At 39.8% G+C, this 18672-nt stretch overlaps 1 protein-coding gene across 1 annotated transcript in view; it reads left to right on the forward strand.

Moving 5' to 3' along the window:
- The window catches only part of Ush2a (usherin), a 213811-nt gene that overhangs the window by 122976 nt on the left and 72163 nt on the right, over nucleotides 1–18672 (forward strand). The window contains 2 exon segments of the mRNA XM_051185778.1: nucleotides 1859–2050; nucleotides 4315–4446. Of these exon segments, the coding sequence (XP_051041735.1) occupies nucleotides 1859–2050; nucleotides 4315–4446 (324 nt within the window).

Here is an 18672-nt window from a genome sequence, read left to right on the forward strand (position 1 = left end):
TCTCTGTTGTGTTTTCTTCTCTCCCTTGCCTCATTTTCTCCGTCCTCTTTCCTTATCTCCTTCTCCTCCTATTCTTCCCCTTCCTTCTTCTCTCCCTCCTTTCTCTTATCTTTCCTCTCTTAAAGCCTCTTTCTGCTTTCCTCTAATATCCTTGTCTTTGGCCTTCTCCTCAATGTCTTCCCCTCTCACACCTCTTCCACATATCCTCCATCCTGTAACTTCTGATTCTGATTTAATATCTCATAGGATTGTTTTTTGGACATTTCTTCAGTATTGTCCCAATCCTATAACTACTTTTAGTCAGTGGTAAGATACTGACTTACCTTTCCATTAGAGTTGAAGAAACAAGTGTAAAGTGGATTTAAGAGCTTACTTTGTTCAAGAGCATTGATGGTGTCTCCTAACCTGTGTAATTCTCAGGTGCTGATGCCATGATATTGTAGCACATTAGTAGGCCTTGTTCTCTGAGGCTCAATCGAGTGCCCATTGTGTTTGTAAACTGTATCAGTGCACAGGGAGCAGACATTTATGGGACTTAGCATGATAGTTTAGCACATGGGCACAGTGTACAATGATCACATAAGAGTTCTTACTATGTTCATGTTGTTACATGCCTGTGATTTCTTTGCATGGAGGGCAGTAAGATCCTTTTAAAAGGTTACTTGAAGTTTATGGTTAATTGTTGCACCGTGGTGCTCAGAATATTAGAAGTCTTTCTTTCCTGCAGTCAAAGGACATTCACTCCTGTACCCCTTACCTAGCCAACCTCAATCACAAATCTTTCCTGCAGTCAAAGAACACTCACTACTGTGTCTGTTACCTAGCCAACCTCAAGTCTCCTCCTGGGCCACCACAGCCTCAGTGGCCTCCCTTCTGATTCATCACCTGTATGGCCTGCACATGTCATCGAGGATGTGCCATGGTTGTTGCTCTGTGCTAATTTACTTTAATTAAGAGGAGTCCCACCATGCAGCTGAAAATTATATGATTCCATTCTTGTTGTGGCTGAATATAGTTCCAATGTGTCCATTAACCACACTCTATTTATCTATCTGTATTCTGATGGACAGACATTCATTTTAAATGCTTACCTTAGTGTTTAACATATTGAGAGCACATACTTCACATGACAGTGGCCTCTGTTGCAGTCAGCATGCAACAATAATTATACTTTCCAATGTTTACCTAGCCTGCAACTAACTCCAACATTTATTCTGACATAAGTTTGGTGTATGACTATTGCCAGTAAGGGAACGTTTAAGAGCTCTCCCTCTCCTTCTTTCCCTCCCTCCCTCTCTGCCTCCCTCCTTTTTTCTTTCTTTCTTGTTATCAGTCTTTGAATTGCCATCTAAACTAGGCACACAGGATCAGTGACCAATCCCATTTTCTTTCTCAGGCAGGGAAGTGGCTGTTTTTGTCAGCTCCTCATTAGTGAACAGCTTATACAACACTTACAGCATGGGTATTCAAGAAACAGAATGAGCTTGGTGATCCAACACAGCAAAGCAAAGGAATGTGACTTTGGCTACCAATGCATGGGATGAGAAAAAGGCCATCAAACACTCTCCAAGGTACTGTCCATGAGATTCCTACAAAGAGTAAGATCTATTTATTTCCCAATTCATTTCAAAGTTTGAAACTGTGGGGTGATAGGTTAACATTTTAATAATTCAACACAATTTTAAAGGTTGTTGGAAAATCCTAATCATTCCCTTTTGTGGTTTATACAACAGTCTTAAAGACAAAGTGGTCAGAAGCTCTGAACTTACAAATTTTAATTTTACATTCACTGACAGTGATGGGTACATGAATACAAACAACACAGCTTTGTATTTCTTTTGACATTTTATCATTCCAGTGTGATCGCTGCTCACCTCTTTAGAGTGACAAGCCTTTCCACAGTGGTGATCATGTTTATGCATTCAGCTGTAAACCTTGACAGTGCAACAGCCATGCCAGAAGCTGCCACTATCATGCTTCTATGGACCCATTTCCTCTGGAACACAGCAGAGGCGGGGTAGGAGTCTGTGACAATTGCCAGCATCACACAATAGCTAATCTCAAACCTTGAATGACTGGCTCTGCCTGTGGGGCCATGGGTGTCTTTTTTTTTTTTTTTTTTTCCTATTTGGGAATGAACTGTCATGTTGTTAAGTTTGAAAACTAATGTTCCATCAAACCTCCATTCAGAAATAGTGCTTCATCATGTTTGCAGGACCATGTTCCCCCGAAGGTTTTCCCACCAGTGACCAAACTACTAACTTTGATAGTTTAGTCTACCTAGCTCAGTTTGAATACCCCCTCACAGTAAGTTACTTGTGTCTCTTATATTCTGTCTTCCTTGTGTCTGGTTTCACACATGGGTATGTTATATTTACTCAGACTTTACACAGAAACCAATAATCTTTTTAACACATGATCAATATATGGACCAACATGATGGCTCATAGGAAAAGGAGTTCCCTGGAGAGCTGGAAAACATAAGCTGGATCTTCCAGCCTATAGAGTAGAAGGTGAGGGATGACTCCTGCAAGTTGTCCTCTGACTTCCAGAGGCACACAGTGGTGCACAATGTCCAACACACACTCATACACACACACTCACACAAACACACTCACACAACACTCTCTTTCTCTCTTTCACATACAAACATACACACATACACACACTCTCTCTCTCACGTACAAATACACACACTCACACACACTCACTCAAACACTCATTCACACACACACAAACACACACACACATACTCTCTCTAACACACACACACACACACTGCAAAAAAAAATAGGCCATAAATACAGAAGGTGATTCATATTCTATATAGGTTCTATCATAGCAAGTAATTTCTAGCAGTTATTAAAATCACTGTTTTCTGAATAACAGTATTGACATAGAAGCAGAAGTAAGCAGCCTCAGTGTTTATGAAATATAATGCCAATACAATGGACCCTAAATTGTTATTCTGGGGAATGAGCGAATGAATTACACAGTTACTGGTGACATAAAATAGTATGAGAACCTGATCAGGCATGGGTGCTATGAGGATAATACAAGCAGGTTCCAGAGTAGACATACATATTGAGGAGCCATCAGCACATGCGAATGTCAGTGTTCTAGAAGCATTATGAAGTTATTTAACTTTTAATTAATTAGAAGCTAATATCTATGAGAATGAAAAAATAGTTGATTATCTAGTTTTCTGATATTGTGACCATTTCCAGCATGAACAGAGTGTGTGGATTTTTAATGGGAAGACTGATACCCTAATGGTTTACCTCAGCCTCTGCCCGTGGTTTGGGCACTCCCCACATGGAATCTGTAAATTACTGATAGTATAGGCTCTTATTCATAAGGTGGCAAGAAGAAAGGCTACTCAGTAAACTGAAAGGCATAGGAGCACTAGATATATCAAGCTCTTCTCATACTTAATGCAAGATTATATGGCATGTATAAGTATAGTTAATTTCCTTATTCAGACATTTGAAGTAAAAAGTAATTAGCAGAAGCACTGAAATTTGTTAACTGCACAACAATCCACCATTTTAGCATTCTCCAATTTGCCACAGTTTACTTCTGAAAAATACACCTTTGTAATTTTCATGTGCATCTATGTAATTACATGTATATGTGTGTTGAATCACATGTATACATGTGAAGGCCAGAGGTTACTGTCAACTATCCTCCTCAGCCAACCTCTGCCTTATTTCTCTCTTACTGGAACTCATTCGTTTGGCTGGACTGGCTGGACAGTGAGTCCCAGGGACCCATCCATCACTGGGTAATTGGTGTGTGCCACCCCACGTGCCTGCTGCTTTTGTGCTTGCTGGGCATAGGATTCAAGTCCTTCTGTATATGCAGCAATGACGTTACCAACTTTGCTAGCTCCATGACTCTCAACAGACATTTGTATCATAGCATTGTTGCTTCCTTCCACTGACGGAGATGTCTTCTGTCACCTGTGTAGCAATTCCTCACATTTTGCTTTAGAAATAAGTGCCTGGCCCTAGGAATACAGTTTCAAGTTTAGAGATGGATTCTTTTTAAAATGTCTGCTCCCCTCACAAAGCAAAACTTCTCAGAAGTGTGGTATCGCATACCAGATGGGCATTTAATGGAGTAAAACACCATTTGGAACAGGTTCACTGCTTCATATGCTCCAGATCACTAAATTGGCAGGTAGAGATGAAAGGTGCATTCAAATGGACGTCCCGAAAATTATAGAATTCCCACAAAGGAATACAGTCTTTAATTTTGAATTATGCAGCCAATTGTAATGAATTATTACTCATAATGCATAACCTACCCGACACAGGGAGAAACTGTAAGTCGTGCCAGGATTACTTTTACCGACCCATTGGTGCAGATCCTTCTGCCCTTGATGTCTACAAGCCCTGGGACTGTAACTGTGTGGGTACTAGAAATGGTGACCTCCTCTGTGACCCGTTGAGTTCCTTCAGTCACAGGAAGTAATGGATGGCTCTCCTTAGAGATCAGTTTGGGACAGTCTCACTGGGTCTTCAGCTCTGTATTTCCCAGGATATTCTGAGTTAGCATTCAAAAGACATCTAGGGTAGATAGGACATTGGCAAGTGTCCATCCTGAATGTGAACTGGATGCTGTGTAGTGGTCCTTTTGGAAAAAAAAGGACTTGTTTTTGTTTTAATTTTGACAATGTTGAAAGGAACTGAAGAATGGGAATTCTGTTCAAACTTCAAAGTAGTGAAGCATTTTTTAAAAATTATAAATAAGGTACATTAATCCCAAAGGCAATAGAAGATAGTACTGCAAAAGCTATTTGCCTGAAGACCCAAATGGAAGTCATGGTGTTTCCCTGAATGTAAGTGCCTCATTTCTACCTACCTGGTTGTTCCCAATACAATATTTAGTTTATATTCTTCAAATATGTTTATTGCCTATGTTCCTTATTTTGATGTGTGACTTACATGAATCTAGACCTTCACTAACCTGGGTGAAGTCCTACTTCTTGCCAATAGCTCTGTGTTAAAGTGGCACATCATTATCTCTAGTTTTGACTTGTCACCATCATATCAACAAATGACTTCAGATAAAGGGAAATAAGTCTTATGAAGCTAACAAAATTATTTTTATAATGCATGCATATTATTTTGAACAGTTGAGAACATAAAGGTTAGGTCAATAACCCAGTTGTGGAACATAAGTCCCCTGCATCCCATTTAAAAAAAATCCTTTGTTCTTCTATACTATGAGACTCTGTTAAATTGTATCAAATTGTGGTCTAAGCTATGGCCTCAATAGTGAGGGCATCCCTTAAGTTTCATTTTCTTAAATGGAAAAATAAAGAAATATAAAATGTGGCTAGAACCTGAAGATAGAGTTACAACTACACAAACAGAGATACAGATTATTACAGTGTTCAATAAATCACCAATGGAGAGCTACATGAGTGCCAGGACAGAAAGATAAAGCTAAGCAATGCTAGACACAAGCGAAAAGGATTGAGGAGCAACATGGAATGGGAATGTATCAGTATAGACCAAACAGATGTAAGAAATAAACCCAAAATTTCTTAGCAAACCAGACAGATTTAAAATGCCCAAAATGAGAAGAAAATACATTTTTATACCTATGTAAAATCCTATTTCCTGCACCAAATACTACTAATGGCCCAAATATGTATATTTAAATAACCCTATCTGTAGGAAATAGTAACAGAATGGAAACAATAGTTCTCTAAATAGAGATTTGATTTAACATTACTGTGTGTCCCTCTGTCCTTAATGAGTACCTGAGATTCAGATTACTACCTTGTTTAATATCTAGCAGTTTGTGTATTTTAAAAAGAGTTTTCAAGTGTTTCATCCATTTATATCTTTCTTACTTCAGAAAGACAATTTACTCTTATGAGTGTAATTTGTATTCCAACTCAGTTACCGAAAGACATGATAAGCAGGCTGTCTCCTGTGTAAGTTGAAAACAACTTTTTTTTTTTCACTTTTACTAAAACAGAACTTATCTTTGTGTGTCTAAAGTCTTATATGTTCCTTATCTTTAATCCTAAGGAAAACTATAATCATAACCATTTGTCTTCAACTCTATCAAAGACCACAGAAGGATAATATATAAATGCTAGAAATGACAGAGACAACTCACTGCCTGGTCAGTCACCTGAAGTTCTTCTGTAATGTTCCATCTTCAGCCCATAGGTCAGACACCTCAGCAAAGAAGGAAAGTTTACACTGTCTTCTTGTATTGGCAGTTTGCCAGTCACTTTTCTCTGTGTCCTGCAGACTGTCTGGCAGATTCTTCCATGTAGCAATGTCCATCATGTATAAACAGTCACTTTTCTGTGGGTCCTGCATGTCCAGTTTATACAGCATAAAGTCAAACAGTCCAGACAAGAGCAGTATTTTGCCTAAATGGCTAGTCTTGTCATTTTGGAAGCAAACTCCATACGTATTTCTTCAATGTCCATCTTCCTTTCTGATGCAGGTGGTATTGCCAGGAGGAATTGTGCTTCACTGTCAAGAAAAACCTTAAGCCATTTTAAATGCCATATTCTGTAGGTATTTGAAAGGTTTGAAGAATGCCTATTCATCTTAAATACACCTCTATATATCTAGAAATCCTAAACTTAACTATAAGTTTTGACTATCATAGGTAACTATCTAAAATCTGTACTAAGTTATACATTACATTTCTAAATGAGCTATATAAACAAAATACCTAAATGAGGATAAATATATTTAATTGACCTTAAATTATATCAATAAATGAAAATCCATTCCAACACAAAATATTCATATTTATACCATAATCCCCTTTTTACCTTTAAAAAGAGATTGGTTGTTGTCATTAACCATTTGTAACCAACCCCATTTAAAAGAAAACAAACATTTATAAACAATATTTGGGAATTTTTGCATCGTTTTTTCCAAACTGCTTCCTGCTGGTAGGGGACGCTGTCATGGGAATCCTAAGAAGACCCAGATATTTTGGCTGTAGTCTGAAAGGCTACTATATCCCAACTGTTTTGAATGTTGGATCACCTGTGACTCTGTTTCAGGGGGTCTGCCTTCATCAAACAACATTAGTCTGGAAGGAATCCATAGCTTTTCATTTTCTGTGGAAACAAAAATAGAAATCCTTTTCCCCAGTAACTTGTCCTTAGACTTAAATTTTGAAGTCAAAGCATTTTTAAAATATATAAATTGGATTGATCCAGCAGCATTTGTTTTAACAGTTGTTATTTCCTCAGCAGTCAAATGATACAAAGACAATATAATACCGTACAGTATCCAGATTCTCTCCATCTTTACTGGCTTTTTTATTACTGTTATTTTACTTTTTATTTTTTATTTATTTATTTATTTTTTTTTGAGACAGGGTTTCTCTGTGTAACTTTTATCTGTCCTGGAATTCACTCTGCATACCAGGTTTACTTTGCAATCAAAGAGATCTGCTTGCCTCTGTCTGGGATTAAAGGTGTGTGCCACCACACCCAGCTTCTTGCTGTCTCTTTAAAACCATTTTATTCCTTTTTTCTCCCAAGCCTACATATATTTTAGAATATACTGTAAACTTTTAGTGCTTTTTTCTTAATGTGAATCTGTCTTTACTGTAAATCTTTATCTTTTCTGGCCACGAGTCTTTATCTGGTAAACAACAACATTGCTAAAATGAAAGTCATAGCTGTGTTAGCCGCGGTATATCCAAGATGGCTGCAGGTACTGTAAGACCCGCGGAGGGCATGGACCCTCACACCCCGACTCAGGAAAGACGCCCCCCCCCAAATCACTCATGAGAAGTGGTCTTGATGCATGAGGTCTTTTATATTCCAGTGCACTGGGGTCTGCAGCCATACTCCACATGGGGTAGAGGACTGGGAACCCTGGGTACAGGGTTCAGAAAGCTTTTATAGGGTTACAACAAAGCCCGTACATTACAAACCAATCATCTTAATAGCATCCAGTGTGGACCAATCAATTTGAACTATCCAAGCCCGCGCTTAGCCCAGGAAGTCTACTTTCGCTAGGGCTTCTGGGTAGTGTGGCACGGCTCATTTCCTGTTCTTATTCACTCACAGGTGCTGTTGGTAAACCCACCCTGTTGTGAACAGTCAAGAATGACCTTTTTCCTACTCACTGCTAGGGGGCAGAGTCAAGGGAAAATTAAGCTAAATTTTTCCATCCTTACAGTACTTTTACTGCCAGAACTGAGAGCTGTGCTCACTGCCTTTGTCTACGCTGCACCCAGCAACATGTTGCCGGCTTGGAAATGTGGTCACTGCCATTGCCAGCTCTCACACACACCATTTAGTTGCGAGTACAGCTTTTTAAAAGCCTTGAGGTTTTTGCTGCTTATGCTGAGTCAAGAAATCTCCCTTAAAGGAGCCGCGCAAATCTCTGCTTGAATCTAGCAAAACAGAGTCCAACCGAGAAAAATGCTGTTAGCAAGAAGCTTTGCTTGTCTTTGTTCTTTTGTTCCTAAAACCCTTTTTTAAGCTTTTGTTAAATCTTAAGTGGAAGTTCTTATTACCCACTTGCTGCACCATATTGTTGTAAGTAGATTTTCCCTGCCTTCCTGAACCCACAGCAGCGCCAGCCCCAGCCCCAATTAACACATAGAGACTCTGTATTAGATATAATTCTTTTGGTCTATTACTTGTTTCTTGTCGGCTAGCTCTGTCTTAAGTATTAACCCATTTCTATTAATCTAAGTATTTCCATGTGGTCTTACCAGAGAGAGGGGAACGACATTCTGCTCTCTCCAATCTCTCCATGTTGATCCTTTTTACTACTTCCTCGAATCCTCCTTGTCTCCTAGTCCCACCTATCTTGCTTTCCTATTGGCCAACAGTGCTTTATTCATTAAGCAGTATGAAAAACATATTTAAAGAATGACATCTCCCATCAACTTATAACATCTTATATTTTATAGAATAAAACACTATTTTGTTGGTAACTCCTGTATCAATTTTCAGCAAACCCCTAGCCCAAGTTCTAGTGTAACATCTAGATGACATTTGCAATATAAGTGCTGTAAGTTTACACTATGACATATTTTACATGCACCTAAAGATCCAAGTAACAGTTTGAAATCTGATTAAAATAAACAGAATCCAGTAGGAGAAAAGAAAGCCCAAGATGATCTGATATGAAATGGGAGCCATTGAGAGGCAGAAAGACTGTAACTTCACCATTTCCTCTTAAAGCCACTCAGTGCATTAGCACTGCCGGAACCAGCAGCATGCAGCTCTCCCAGGCTGAGCAGATCACCATCTTCTGCTGTGGCTTCCTGTGAACAGATGAGAATTTTCTTGGAGACCGCCATGGGGAAGTCTGAACGTTCAGAGGGAAGGGCTTTTGCAGAAGTGTCTTTTCAGTGGAGAAGGAAGGGCACCATGGAAACCCACCAGGATGACAAGTGTCAAGCACTGTAGAACAGAAAAGCAAGGCACATCGGTTTCACCCCAGTGTGAAAGCTCCTCTTCCTTTTTTTTTTTTTTTTTTATTAATTTATTTTATTTTATATAACAAAGTCCAATTAAATGAAAACAAACATTTATACACAATATTTGGGAATTTGGGCGTTGTTCTTTCCAAACTACTTCCTGCTGGTAAGGGGCACTGGCATGGGGGATCCGAAGAAGATTCAGAAATCCTGGCTGTAGTCTTTAAGGTTGCTTTGTCCAGCAGTTTTGAATGTAGGATCAGCTTGTACTCTGTTTCAGGCAGTCTGGCGTGATCAAACCACATTAGTCTGGAAGGAAGCCACATCTTTTCTTTTTCTGTGGAAACAAAAATATAAATCCTTTTCCCCAGTAACTTGTCCTTCAGCTTAAATTTTGGAGTCAAAGCATTTTTTTTTAATTTAATTTATTATTTTACATGTCGATCCCAGTTCCCTCTCACTCCCTCACTCCCTCCATCCCTCCCTCCCTCCCTTTTACCCTCTCTGCCCTCTCACATGCACTCTAACCCCCTCCCCTCCCATCCCCCCACCCCAATTCCATATATGGGGGAATGCCATCCAGTTGGGGTCATGTAGATCTGACAGGTCATGTGAAGTAGGGACTAGGGCTTCTCTCCTGTCTCTAGATTAAGGCAGTTATCCCTCCATGGGGGATATGTTCGCAAAGTCCTTTTGTGCACCATGGATACATCCTGGTTCCACTGTCTAAGGTCCCTTAGACTGCTCAGTCCTTCTGGCTGAGACCCATATTCAGGGGGGCCTGAGTCAGTCCCACCCTGGCTTCCCAGCTATCAGTCTAGTAGCCATTAGTTCCTCCTTGTTCAAGTAAGCTGTCTGTATGTGTTTCTGCCACATGGTCTTGTCCTTTCCATCTGCATCTGTGTTCTACTTCGACTCAGTGTTTATGTATGGGTGTTTGATCCTGTTTTCAACAGGCATTAGTTGAGGGCTCCATGGAGAAGTTAGTTGTTGATCTCACTCTCCGGGAAGGGCATTTATGATAGCATTTCCACGGAAGCTGAGATTGTTAGTTGGGAGCAGTCTTGTAGTTCTCTAGACCTTTCTTTGTGTTCAATTTTATCTTCAAACCAATATTGGCTCCCTCTTTTATGTTCTCTCTCTCTGTCTCTGTCTCTCTCTCTCTCTTTCCTATCTTCTATTCCTAACCAGGCTCAATCTTCCTGGTCGCACAGGTTTTCCTTTCCTCCCCCTCATTTTCTCCTACTTCTCTCTCCATTCGCTGCCCCCCCCACTTCACCTGAGCTTTGGGGGACTTGTCCCTTCCCAGTTCTGTGAGGGACTTTATATGAATCTCTTAGAATACACCTTGTATCCTAGTTCCTCTGGTGATGTGAATTATAGGCTGGAGATCCTTTGCTCTAGGTCTAAAATCCATATATGAGTGAGTACATACTGTGTTCCTCTTTTTGTGACTGGGTTACCTCATTCAGGATGGTTTATTCAAGTGCCATCCACTTGCCTGCGAATTTCAAGATACCATTATTTTTTTCTACAGAGTAGTATTCCATTGTGTAAATGTGCCACATCTTCATTAACCATTCTTCAATTGAGGGGCATCTAGGTTGCTTCCAGGTTCTTGCTATTACAAATAGTGCTGCTATGAACATAGTTGAGCAGATGTCTTTGTTGCATGGATGTGAATCCTTTGGGTATATGCCTAAGAGGGGGATTGCTGGGTCCTGTGGTAAACTAATTCCCATTTTCCTGAGGAACCGCCATACTGATCTCCAAAGTGGCTGTATGAGTTTGCACTCCCACCAGCAGTGTAGGAGTGTTTCCCTTTCTCCACATCCTCTCCAACATGAGTCATCACTGGTGTTTCTAATTTTAGCCATTCTGGCAGGGGTAAGATAGTATCACAAAGTTGTTTTTATTTGCATTTCCCTGATAGCTAAGGATGTGGAGCATTTTCTTAAGTGTCTTTCAGCCTTTTTGATTTCTTCTGTTGAGAATTCTTTCTTCAGTTCTGTACCCCACTTTTTAATAGGGTTATTTGGTGTTTTGTTGACTAGTTTCTGGAGTTCTTTGTATATTTTGGAGATCAGCCCTTTGTCGGATATAGGATTGGTGAAAATCTTTTCCCAGTCTGTGGGCTGCCGTTTGGTCTTGTCCACTGTGTCCTTTGCCTTACAGAAGCTTCTAAGTTTGAAGAGGTCCCATTTATTAATTGTTGCTCTCAGTGTCTGTGCCCCTGGAGTTATATTCAGGAAGAAGTCTCCTATACCAATTTGTTCAAGGGTACTTCCTACTTTCTCTTCTATGAGGTTCAATGTGGTTCGATTGATGCTGAGGTCTTTGATCCATTTGGACTTGAGTTTTGTGCATGGCGACCGACATGGGTCTATCTGCAGTCTTCTACACACCCTCATCCAATTGTGCCAGCACCATTTGTTGAAGATGCTGTCCTTGCCCCATTGTATAATTTTAGCTGTTTTGTCAAAAATCAGGTGTTCATAGGTGTGTGGATTAATATCAGGATTTTCAATTCGATTCCATTGGCCTACCTATCTATTTTTATGCCAATACCAGGCTGTTTTAAGAACTATAGCTCTGTAGTAGAGCTTAAAGTCAGGAATGGTGATGCCTCCTGAAGTTCTTTTATTGTATAAGGGTTGTTTTGGCTATCCTGGGTCTTTTGTTTTTCCATATAAAGTTGATTATTATCCTTTCAAGGTCGGTGAAGAATTGTGGTGGGATTTTAATGCGGATTGCATTGAATCTGTAAATTGCTTTTGGTAAGATTGCCATTTTTACTATGATTATCCTACCTATCCAAGAGCATGGGAGATCTTTCCATTTTCTGGTATCTTCTTTAATTTCTTTCTTTAGAGTCACAAAGTTCTTATTATATAGGTCTTTTACTTGTTTGATAAGCGTTACACCAAGATACTTTATGTTGCTTGTGGCTATTGTAAAGGGTGATGTTTCTCTGATTTCTTTCTCTGTCTCTTTGCCGTCTGAAAAAAGTAGGGCTACTGGTGTTTTTGAGTTTATCTTGTATCCTGCTAGTTTGCTGAAGGTGTTTACCAGTTGTAGGAGTTCCCTGGTAGAGTTTATTGGGTCACTTATGTAAACTATCATATAATCTGCAAATAGAGACAGTTTGATTTCTTCCTTTCCAATTTGGATCCCCTTGATCTCCTTTTGTTGTCTTATAGCATTAGCTAGAACTTCTAGTACTATATTGAAGAGATATGGAGAGAGAGGGCAGCCTTGTCTTGTTCCTGATTTTAGAGTAATTGGCTTAAGTTTCTTTCCATTCATTTTGATGTTGGCAGTTGTTTTGCTGTATATTGCTCTTATTATGTTTAGGTATGTACCTGTTATCCCTCACCTCTCCAAGACCTTTATCATGAAAGGGTGTTAAATTTTGTCGAAGGTTTTTTGGCATCTAGGGAGATAATCATATGGTTTTTCTTTTTCTGTTTGTTTATATGGTGGATCATGTTGATAGATTTTCATATGTTAAACCATCCCTGCATTCCAGGTATGAAGCATACTTGGTCATGGTGGATAATTTCTCTGATGTATTCTTGAATTCGGTTTGCCAGTATTTTATTGAGTATTTTTGCATCGATGTTCATCAGGGATATTGGTCTGTAGTTTTTTTCTTAGTTATGTCTTTGTGAGGTTTGGGTACCAAAGTTATTGTGGCCTCATAAAAAGAATTTGGCAATGAACCTTCTGTTTCTATTTTGTGGAACAGTTTGAGGAGTAGTGGTATTAATTCTTCCTCGAATGTCTGGTAGAATTCGGCGCTGAATCCATCTGGCCCTGGACTTTTTTTGGTTGGAAGGCTTTCGATGACTGCTTCTATTTCATTGCGGGTTATAGGTCTATTTAAGTTGTTTGTCTGTTCTTGATTTAATTTTGGTGATAGTTATCCAGAAATTTGTCCATTTCCTTTGAATTTTCAATTTTTGTGGAATACAGATTTTCAAAGTATGACCTGAAAATTGTCTGGATTTCCTCTGTGTCTGTTGTTATGTTCCCCATTTCATTTCTGATTTTGTTAATTTGCATGTTCTGTCTCTGCTTTTTCGTTAATTTGGATAAAGGTTTGTCTATCTTGTTGATTTTCTCAAAAACCCAACTCTTCGTTGCATTGATTTTTTGTATTGTTTTCCTGGTTTCTATTTTGTTGCTTTCAGCCCTCAAGTTGATTGTTTCCTGGGGTCTACTCCTGCGGGGTGAATTCACTTCTCTCTGTTCTAAGGCATTCAGTTGCGCTGTTAATTCTCTTATGTGACTATCCTCTGTTTTCTTCATAGGGCACTTAGTGCAATGAACTTCCCTCGTAGCACTGCTCTCAAGGTGTCCCATAAGTTCGGGTATGTTGTATCCTCATTCTCGTTGAATATTAGAAAGTCCTTAATTTCTTTATTTCTTCTTTGACCCAGGAGTGGTACAATTGCACATTGTTCAGTTTCCATGAGTTTACAGGTTTTCTGCGATTTGTGTTGTTGTTGAATTCCAATTTTAAAGCATAGTGGTCTGATAAGATACAGGGGACTATTCCTATTCTCTTGTATCTGTTGAGGTTTGTTATGTCTCCTAGTATGTGGTTGATTTTAGAGTAGGTTCCATGTGGAGCAGAGAAGAAGTTATATTCTTTTGTCTTGAATGGAATGTTCTATAGATGTATGTTAACCCCAGTTGAGACGTAACTTCTGTTAATTCTTTTGTTTCTTTGTTGAGTTTCTGATTTGTGGTCCTGTCTAGTGTTGAGAGTGGTATATTGAAGTCTCCAAATATAAGTGTGTGAGGTTTTATATGAGCTTTGAGTTTTAGCAGTGTTTCTTTTATGAATGTGGGTGACTTTGTATTAGGGGCATAGATGTTCAGAACGGAGGCTTTGTGTTGATGAATTTCTCCTGCGATGAATATGAAATGACCATCTTCATCTCTTTTGACTAGTTTTGGTTTGAAGTCTAACTTGTTAGATTTTAGGATAGCTATGCCTGCTTGCTTCTTATTTCCATTTGATTGGAAAATCCTTTCCCAACCCTTTACCCTGAGGTAATGTCTATCTTTGAAGCTTACATATGTTTCTTGTATGCAGCAGAAGAATGGATTCTGTCTTCATATCCATTCTGTTAGCCTGTGTCTTTTTATAGGTGGGTTAAGACCATTAATATTGAAGGTGAGTAAGGACCATTGATTGTTGATGCTTGTTTGATTTAGGTTTTTTGTTGGCAGTGGTATTGTGAATATATTAGTTCTGCTTCACCCTTGTTTTCTGGTGTAGTTGGATTATCTGTTGCCTACATTTTTGTGGGCGTAGTTACCTTCCTTGGGTTGGAGTTTTCCTTCCAATACTTCTTGTAGGGCTGGATTTGTAGATACGTATTGGGAAAATCTGGTTTTGTCATTAAATATCTTGTTCTCTCCATCTATATTGACTGAGAGTTTTGCTGGATCTAGTAGCCTAGGCTGGCATCCGTGTTCTCTTAATACTTTTAGAACATCTATCCAGGACCTTCTGGCCTTGAGGGTTTCCATGGAGAAGTCAGGTGTAATTTTGATAGGCCTGCCTTTGTATGTTACCTGTCCTTTTTCCTTCGCTGCTCTTAATATTCTTTCTTTATTCTGTATGCTAGGTGTTTTGATTATTATATGTCGAGGGGTCTTTTTTCTTTGGTCCAGCCTATTTGGGGTTCGGTATGCTTCTTGTACTTTCATGGGCATGTCCTTCTTCAGATTTGGAAAGTTTTCCTCGATGATTTTGTTGAATATGTTTTCGGCACCTTTGAGCTGGGCTTCCTCACCTTCCTCTATGCCTATTATTCTTAGGTTTGGCCTTTTCATGGTGTCCCACTTTTGCTGGATGTTTTGTGTTAAGGATTTGTTGGATTTATGATTTTCTTTGGTCGATGATTCTATTTCTTCTAGTTTATCTTCTGCGCCTGAGATTCTCTCTTCCATCTCTTGAATTCTGTTGGTTATGCTTGTGTCCGTAGTTGCCAATTTTTTTGCCCAGCTTTTCAATTTCCAGCATTCATTCACTTTGTGTTGCCTTTATTTTCTCTATTTCAGTTTTCAAGTCTTGAACTGTTTTTTCTTGGCTTTCTGTACTTTCCTTAAGGAATTTGTTCATTTCTTCCACTTTTTTGTTTGTTTTTTCCTCCATTTCTTTAAGGGATTTAATCACATCTTCTTTGAGGGCCTCTATCATTTTTATGATGGTAATTTTTAAGTTGTACCCTTCTGCTTCCTCTGCTTGTTGTGTTTCATTCTAGTTGGTGTAGATTCCCTAGATTCTGGTGGTGTCATGCTTGTCTTTCTATTGTTAGGTGTTCTCTTGTATTGCCTTCTTCCCATAGCTTCTTCCAGTAGGTGTTGGTGGGGTCTCCTCCTCTCTCTATGGTACTTCCCCAATGGGCCTATGTGGGTCTGAGATTCAATATCTGTAGCTCTGTGTGGTCCAAGCTCTCTAGGAGGTTTCTCTGCAGACAGGGATCCAGGGATGGGGTCAAGGATGAGGATCCAGAAGAAGGTGCCAGCAGGTACTCACAGTGGTCCTCTGGCCAATAGCTCTGGCCAATAGCTGGCAGAAGAGGGCAAGGGCTGAGCTGGGACTTGAGAAGGTTTTGCAAGATAGTCGGATCTCACTGGAAACTGGCGCTCTCCAGCTGAGACCTCTTTCTTTGGCAGAGGCCAGGATTTGGGGCTCAAGGATCTTGCCCGCAGCAGTGGAAGCTCCTCTTCTAAATGAAGATTTTCAGCAGCTGTACGAGATGAAAGATGAGGGAATGAGAAAACACCTGAATGTAAGCAAGTGTTGTGATGCGTCTTCTTCACTGGCATTTTCTGGCCCATGACATTTTTGTGTAGCAGGGGCTGCTACATACATATATTTGTTTCTGAAGTAAAGTGAGCATCTGGTGAATACAAGGTAGTCTACTGCACTGATGCCAGGAACTTAGGGAAGAGTCATTGTGTCTATGGCAGGAATAAATGGTCGCTTCCAAAACTGACTGCTTACGCAGAGCTGTGTAACACCTAACCAGTGGAAACCACTGTAAACAAGTAGGGAGGCATATTCTCATAGAAACATGAGCACAATGATAAGGTATTTTATAAATACTGTGTGTGTGTGTGTGTGTGTGTGTGTATGTGTGCGTGTTTGTGTGCGTGTTTATTTACGAGACAATGTGTGTTTGTATGTGTCTGATGGGTGCGTGTCTATGTGCATATAGGACAGAGGTCAGAGGTCAGTCATAGCTGTCACTTGTCAGGCTCTCTCACTCCATTATAGTTTTGGAACAGGGTCTCTCTATAGTCTGAGACCCCTCAGTTAAACTAGGCAGGCTAGCAATCTTCCCCTTGTGCTGTCCTGTCTCTGCTAGGTGGGGGTTGAGATAAGTGTGCATCACTGCACTCACCTTCTTTATGCATTCTTCAGATGGAACCTCATGCTTGCAAATGAGCTCTTGGTCCCCTGAGCTATCTCTCCAGTCTCCAGAATTTTAAGGAAGTGTTTCTAAAACTTAAATTTAGATTATTACTCCAGCATGGTGTCCATCTTAGAAAGCCTGTGTTTCCTTGAGGATGAGCCATAATTGGGTACACAACTAAGAGGTTCCCAAGCCAGCCTGACTCTTGGAATTAACTAATTCATGGCAGTAACTAAGTAACTATTCAGTATTTTGATAGGAAATGTCCTTCTATATTCTGTGAATATATGTTTCACTTATTGGTTATTGAATAAATGTTGGTTGGTGTAAGGATTCAGGCATTACGCTGGCCTGCCCCTGTTACCTACAGAATACACTCAGGTAGTACTCTGGTCAGCCCAGGGTTCCATGAGTCTGTCTGCAGGCAAGTGTAAAGGACCTCTTTAAAAGTCAGACCCCTGCCCACTTTTGCTCTTTTTTTTTTTGCTTTTTGTCTCTCTGTCTCTGTCTCTTTCTTGCTTTCAGTTGACCACCAGCTACCTATCTCTTCTTCTCTCCCCTTTTTCTCTCCCCCTCTCTCCTGTTCCTGGTGCCTCTATGTCTCTTCCCTTCCCCTTCACTCCCCTTTCTAAATAAACTCCTCATTTAAACTCTATCTGCCTGGTGTGTTATTCCCTCCCACCTGGGTCACTCTCACCTGTTATGGAACTTGCTATGCTCTCACACATGGTCCCTTATCTTGGGACCCCACTCACTTGGGACCCTCACCCAGTACCACCACCACACCCCTTCTCCATATTTTATTCTTATTACTGTAACGAAAGAACAACAATTGGCCTGGGGCCAGGCAGGAAATATAGACAGACTACCAGACTAGGAGAATGCTGGGAAGAGGAAAGAAGAAAGTGAGTTGCAAGGGAGATACCATGTAACCACAAGGAAAGTAGGATGCCTGAGCATTCTCCAGCAAGCCAAGACCATATGGAGGTACATAGATTAATAGAAATGGGTTAATAAGAGAGAGCTACCTAATGAGAATCCCAAGCCACCAGCCACACAGTTTATTATTAATATAAACCTCTATGTGTTTATTTGGGACTAAACAGCTGCAGGACCAGATGGAACAAGATCTCCTTATACAGTACTTGAAGTAACAGATGCCAAATAATCGTTTTCACATGACTCAACCCTGGAGCTTCACAGTTTAATTGTTCACCTCCGGGTTGTTTACTTGTGTATGATTAAAGGACCAAACTTGAAAATTCAAGTGCAGGTTGGACATAGATATATGGTTTATTTTTTCCATGTTTAAAATGTCATATATGTTTGGAAACTATTTTTATACCCATGGACATAGAATAGCCATTTTAGCCCAAACAGTCTGGATATATATCGTCTAACAAGCATTGAAGACTTCACAGCTCATTCCTTACCAACACTCAGTAGAAATCATAAGTTTTGGTTGAGTGCTGTGGCACAATCTCCATGATTCCAACAAGTAGGAAGTTGGGGCATTGGAGACCAAGAATTCAGTATCTTTATGGCTACAAAGTGAGTTTAAGGCAAGCCTAGGATGCATGAGACCCTACCATAAATATGCCTAACACACACACACACACACACAGACACACACACAGAGAGAGAATAGTCATTAAAATAATTTACTTCACAATTACTATGGGTAAGACTCTCCCAGGCACTCTGCTAGTCAGGTCACATATAAAATGAATGAATGAGTCACCTGGAATTATTAAATTTTAACTTTCAACTTTCTAAGTGAAATACTGTGCTTATT

The sequence above is a fragment of the Phodopus roborovskii genome, unplaced genomic scaffold, assembly GCF_943737965.1.
Source record: "Phodopus roborovskii unplaced genomic scaffold, PHOROB, whole genome shotgun sequence".
Taxonomy (NCBI): domain Eukaryota; kingdom Metazoa; phylum Chordata; class Mammalia; order Rodentia; family Cricetidae; genus Phodopus; species Phodopus roborovskii.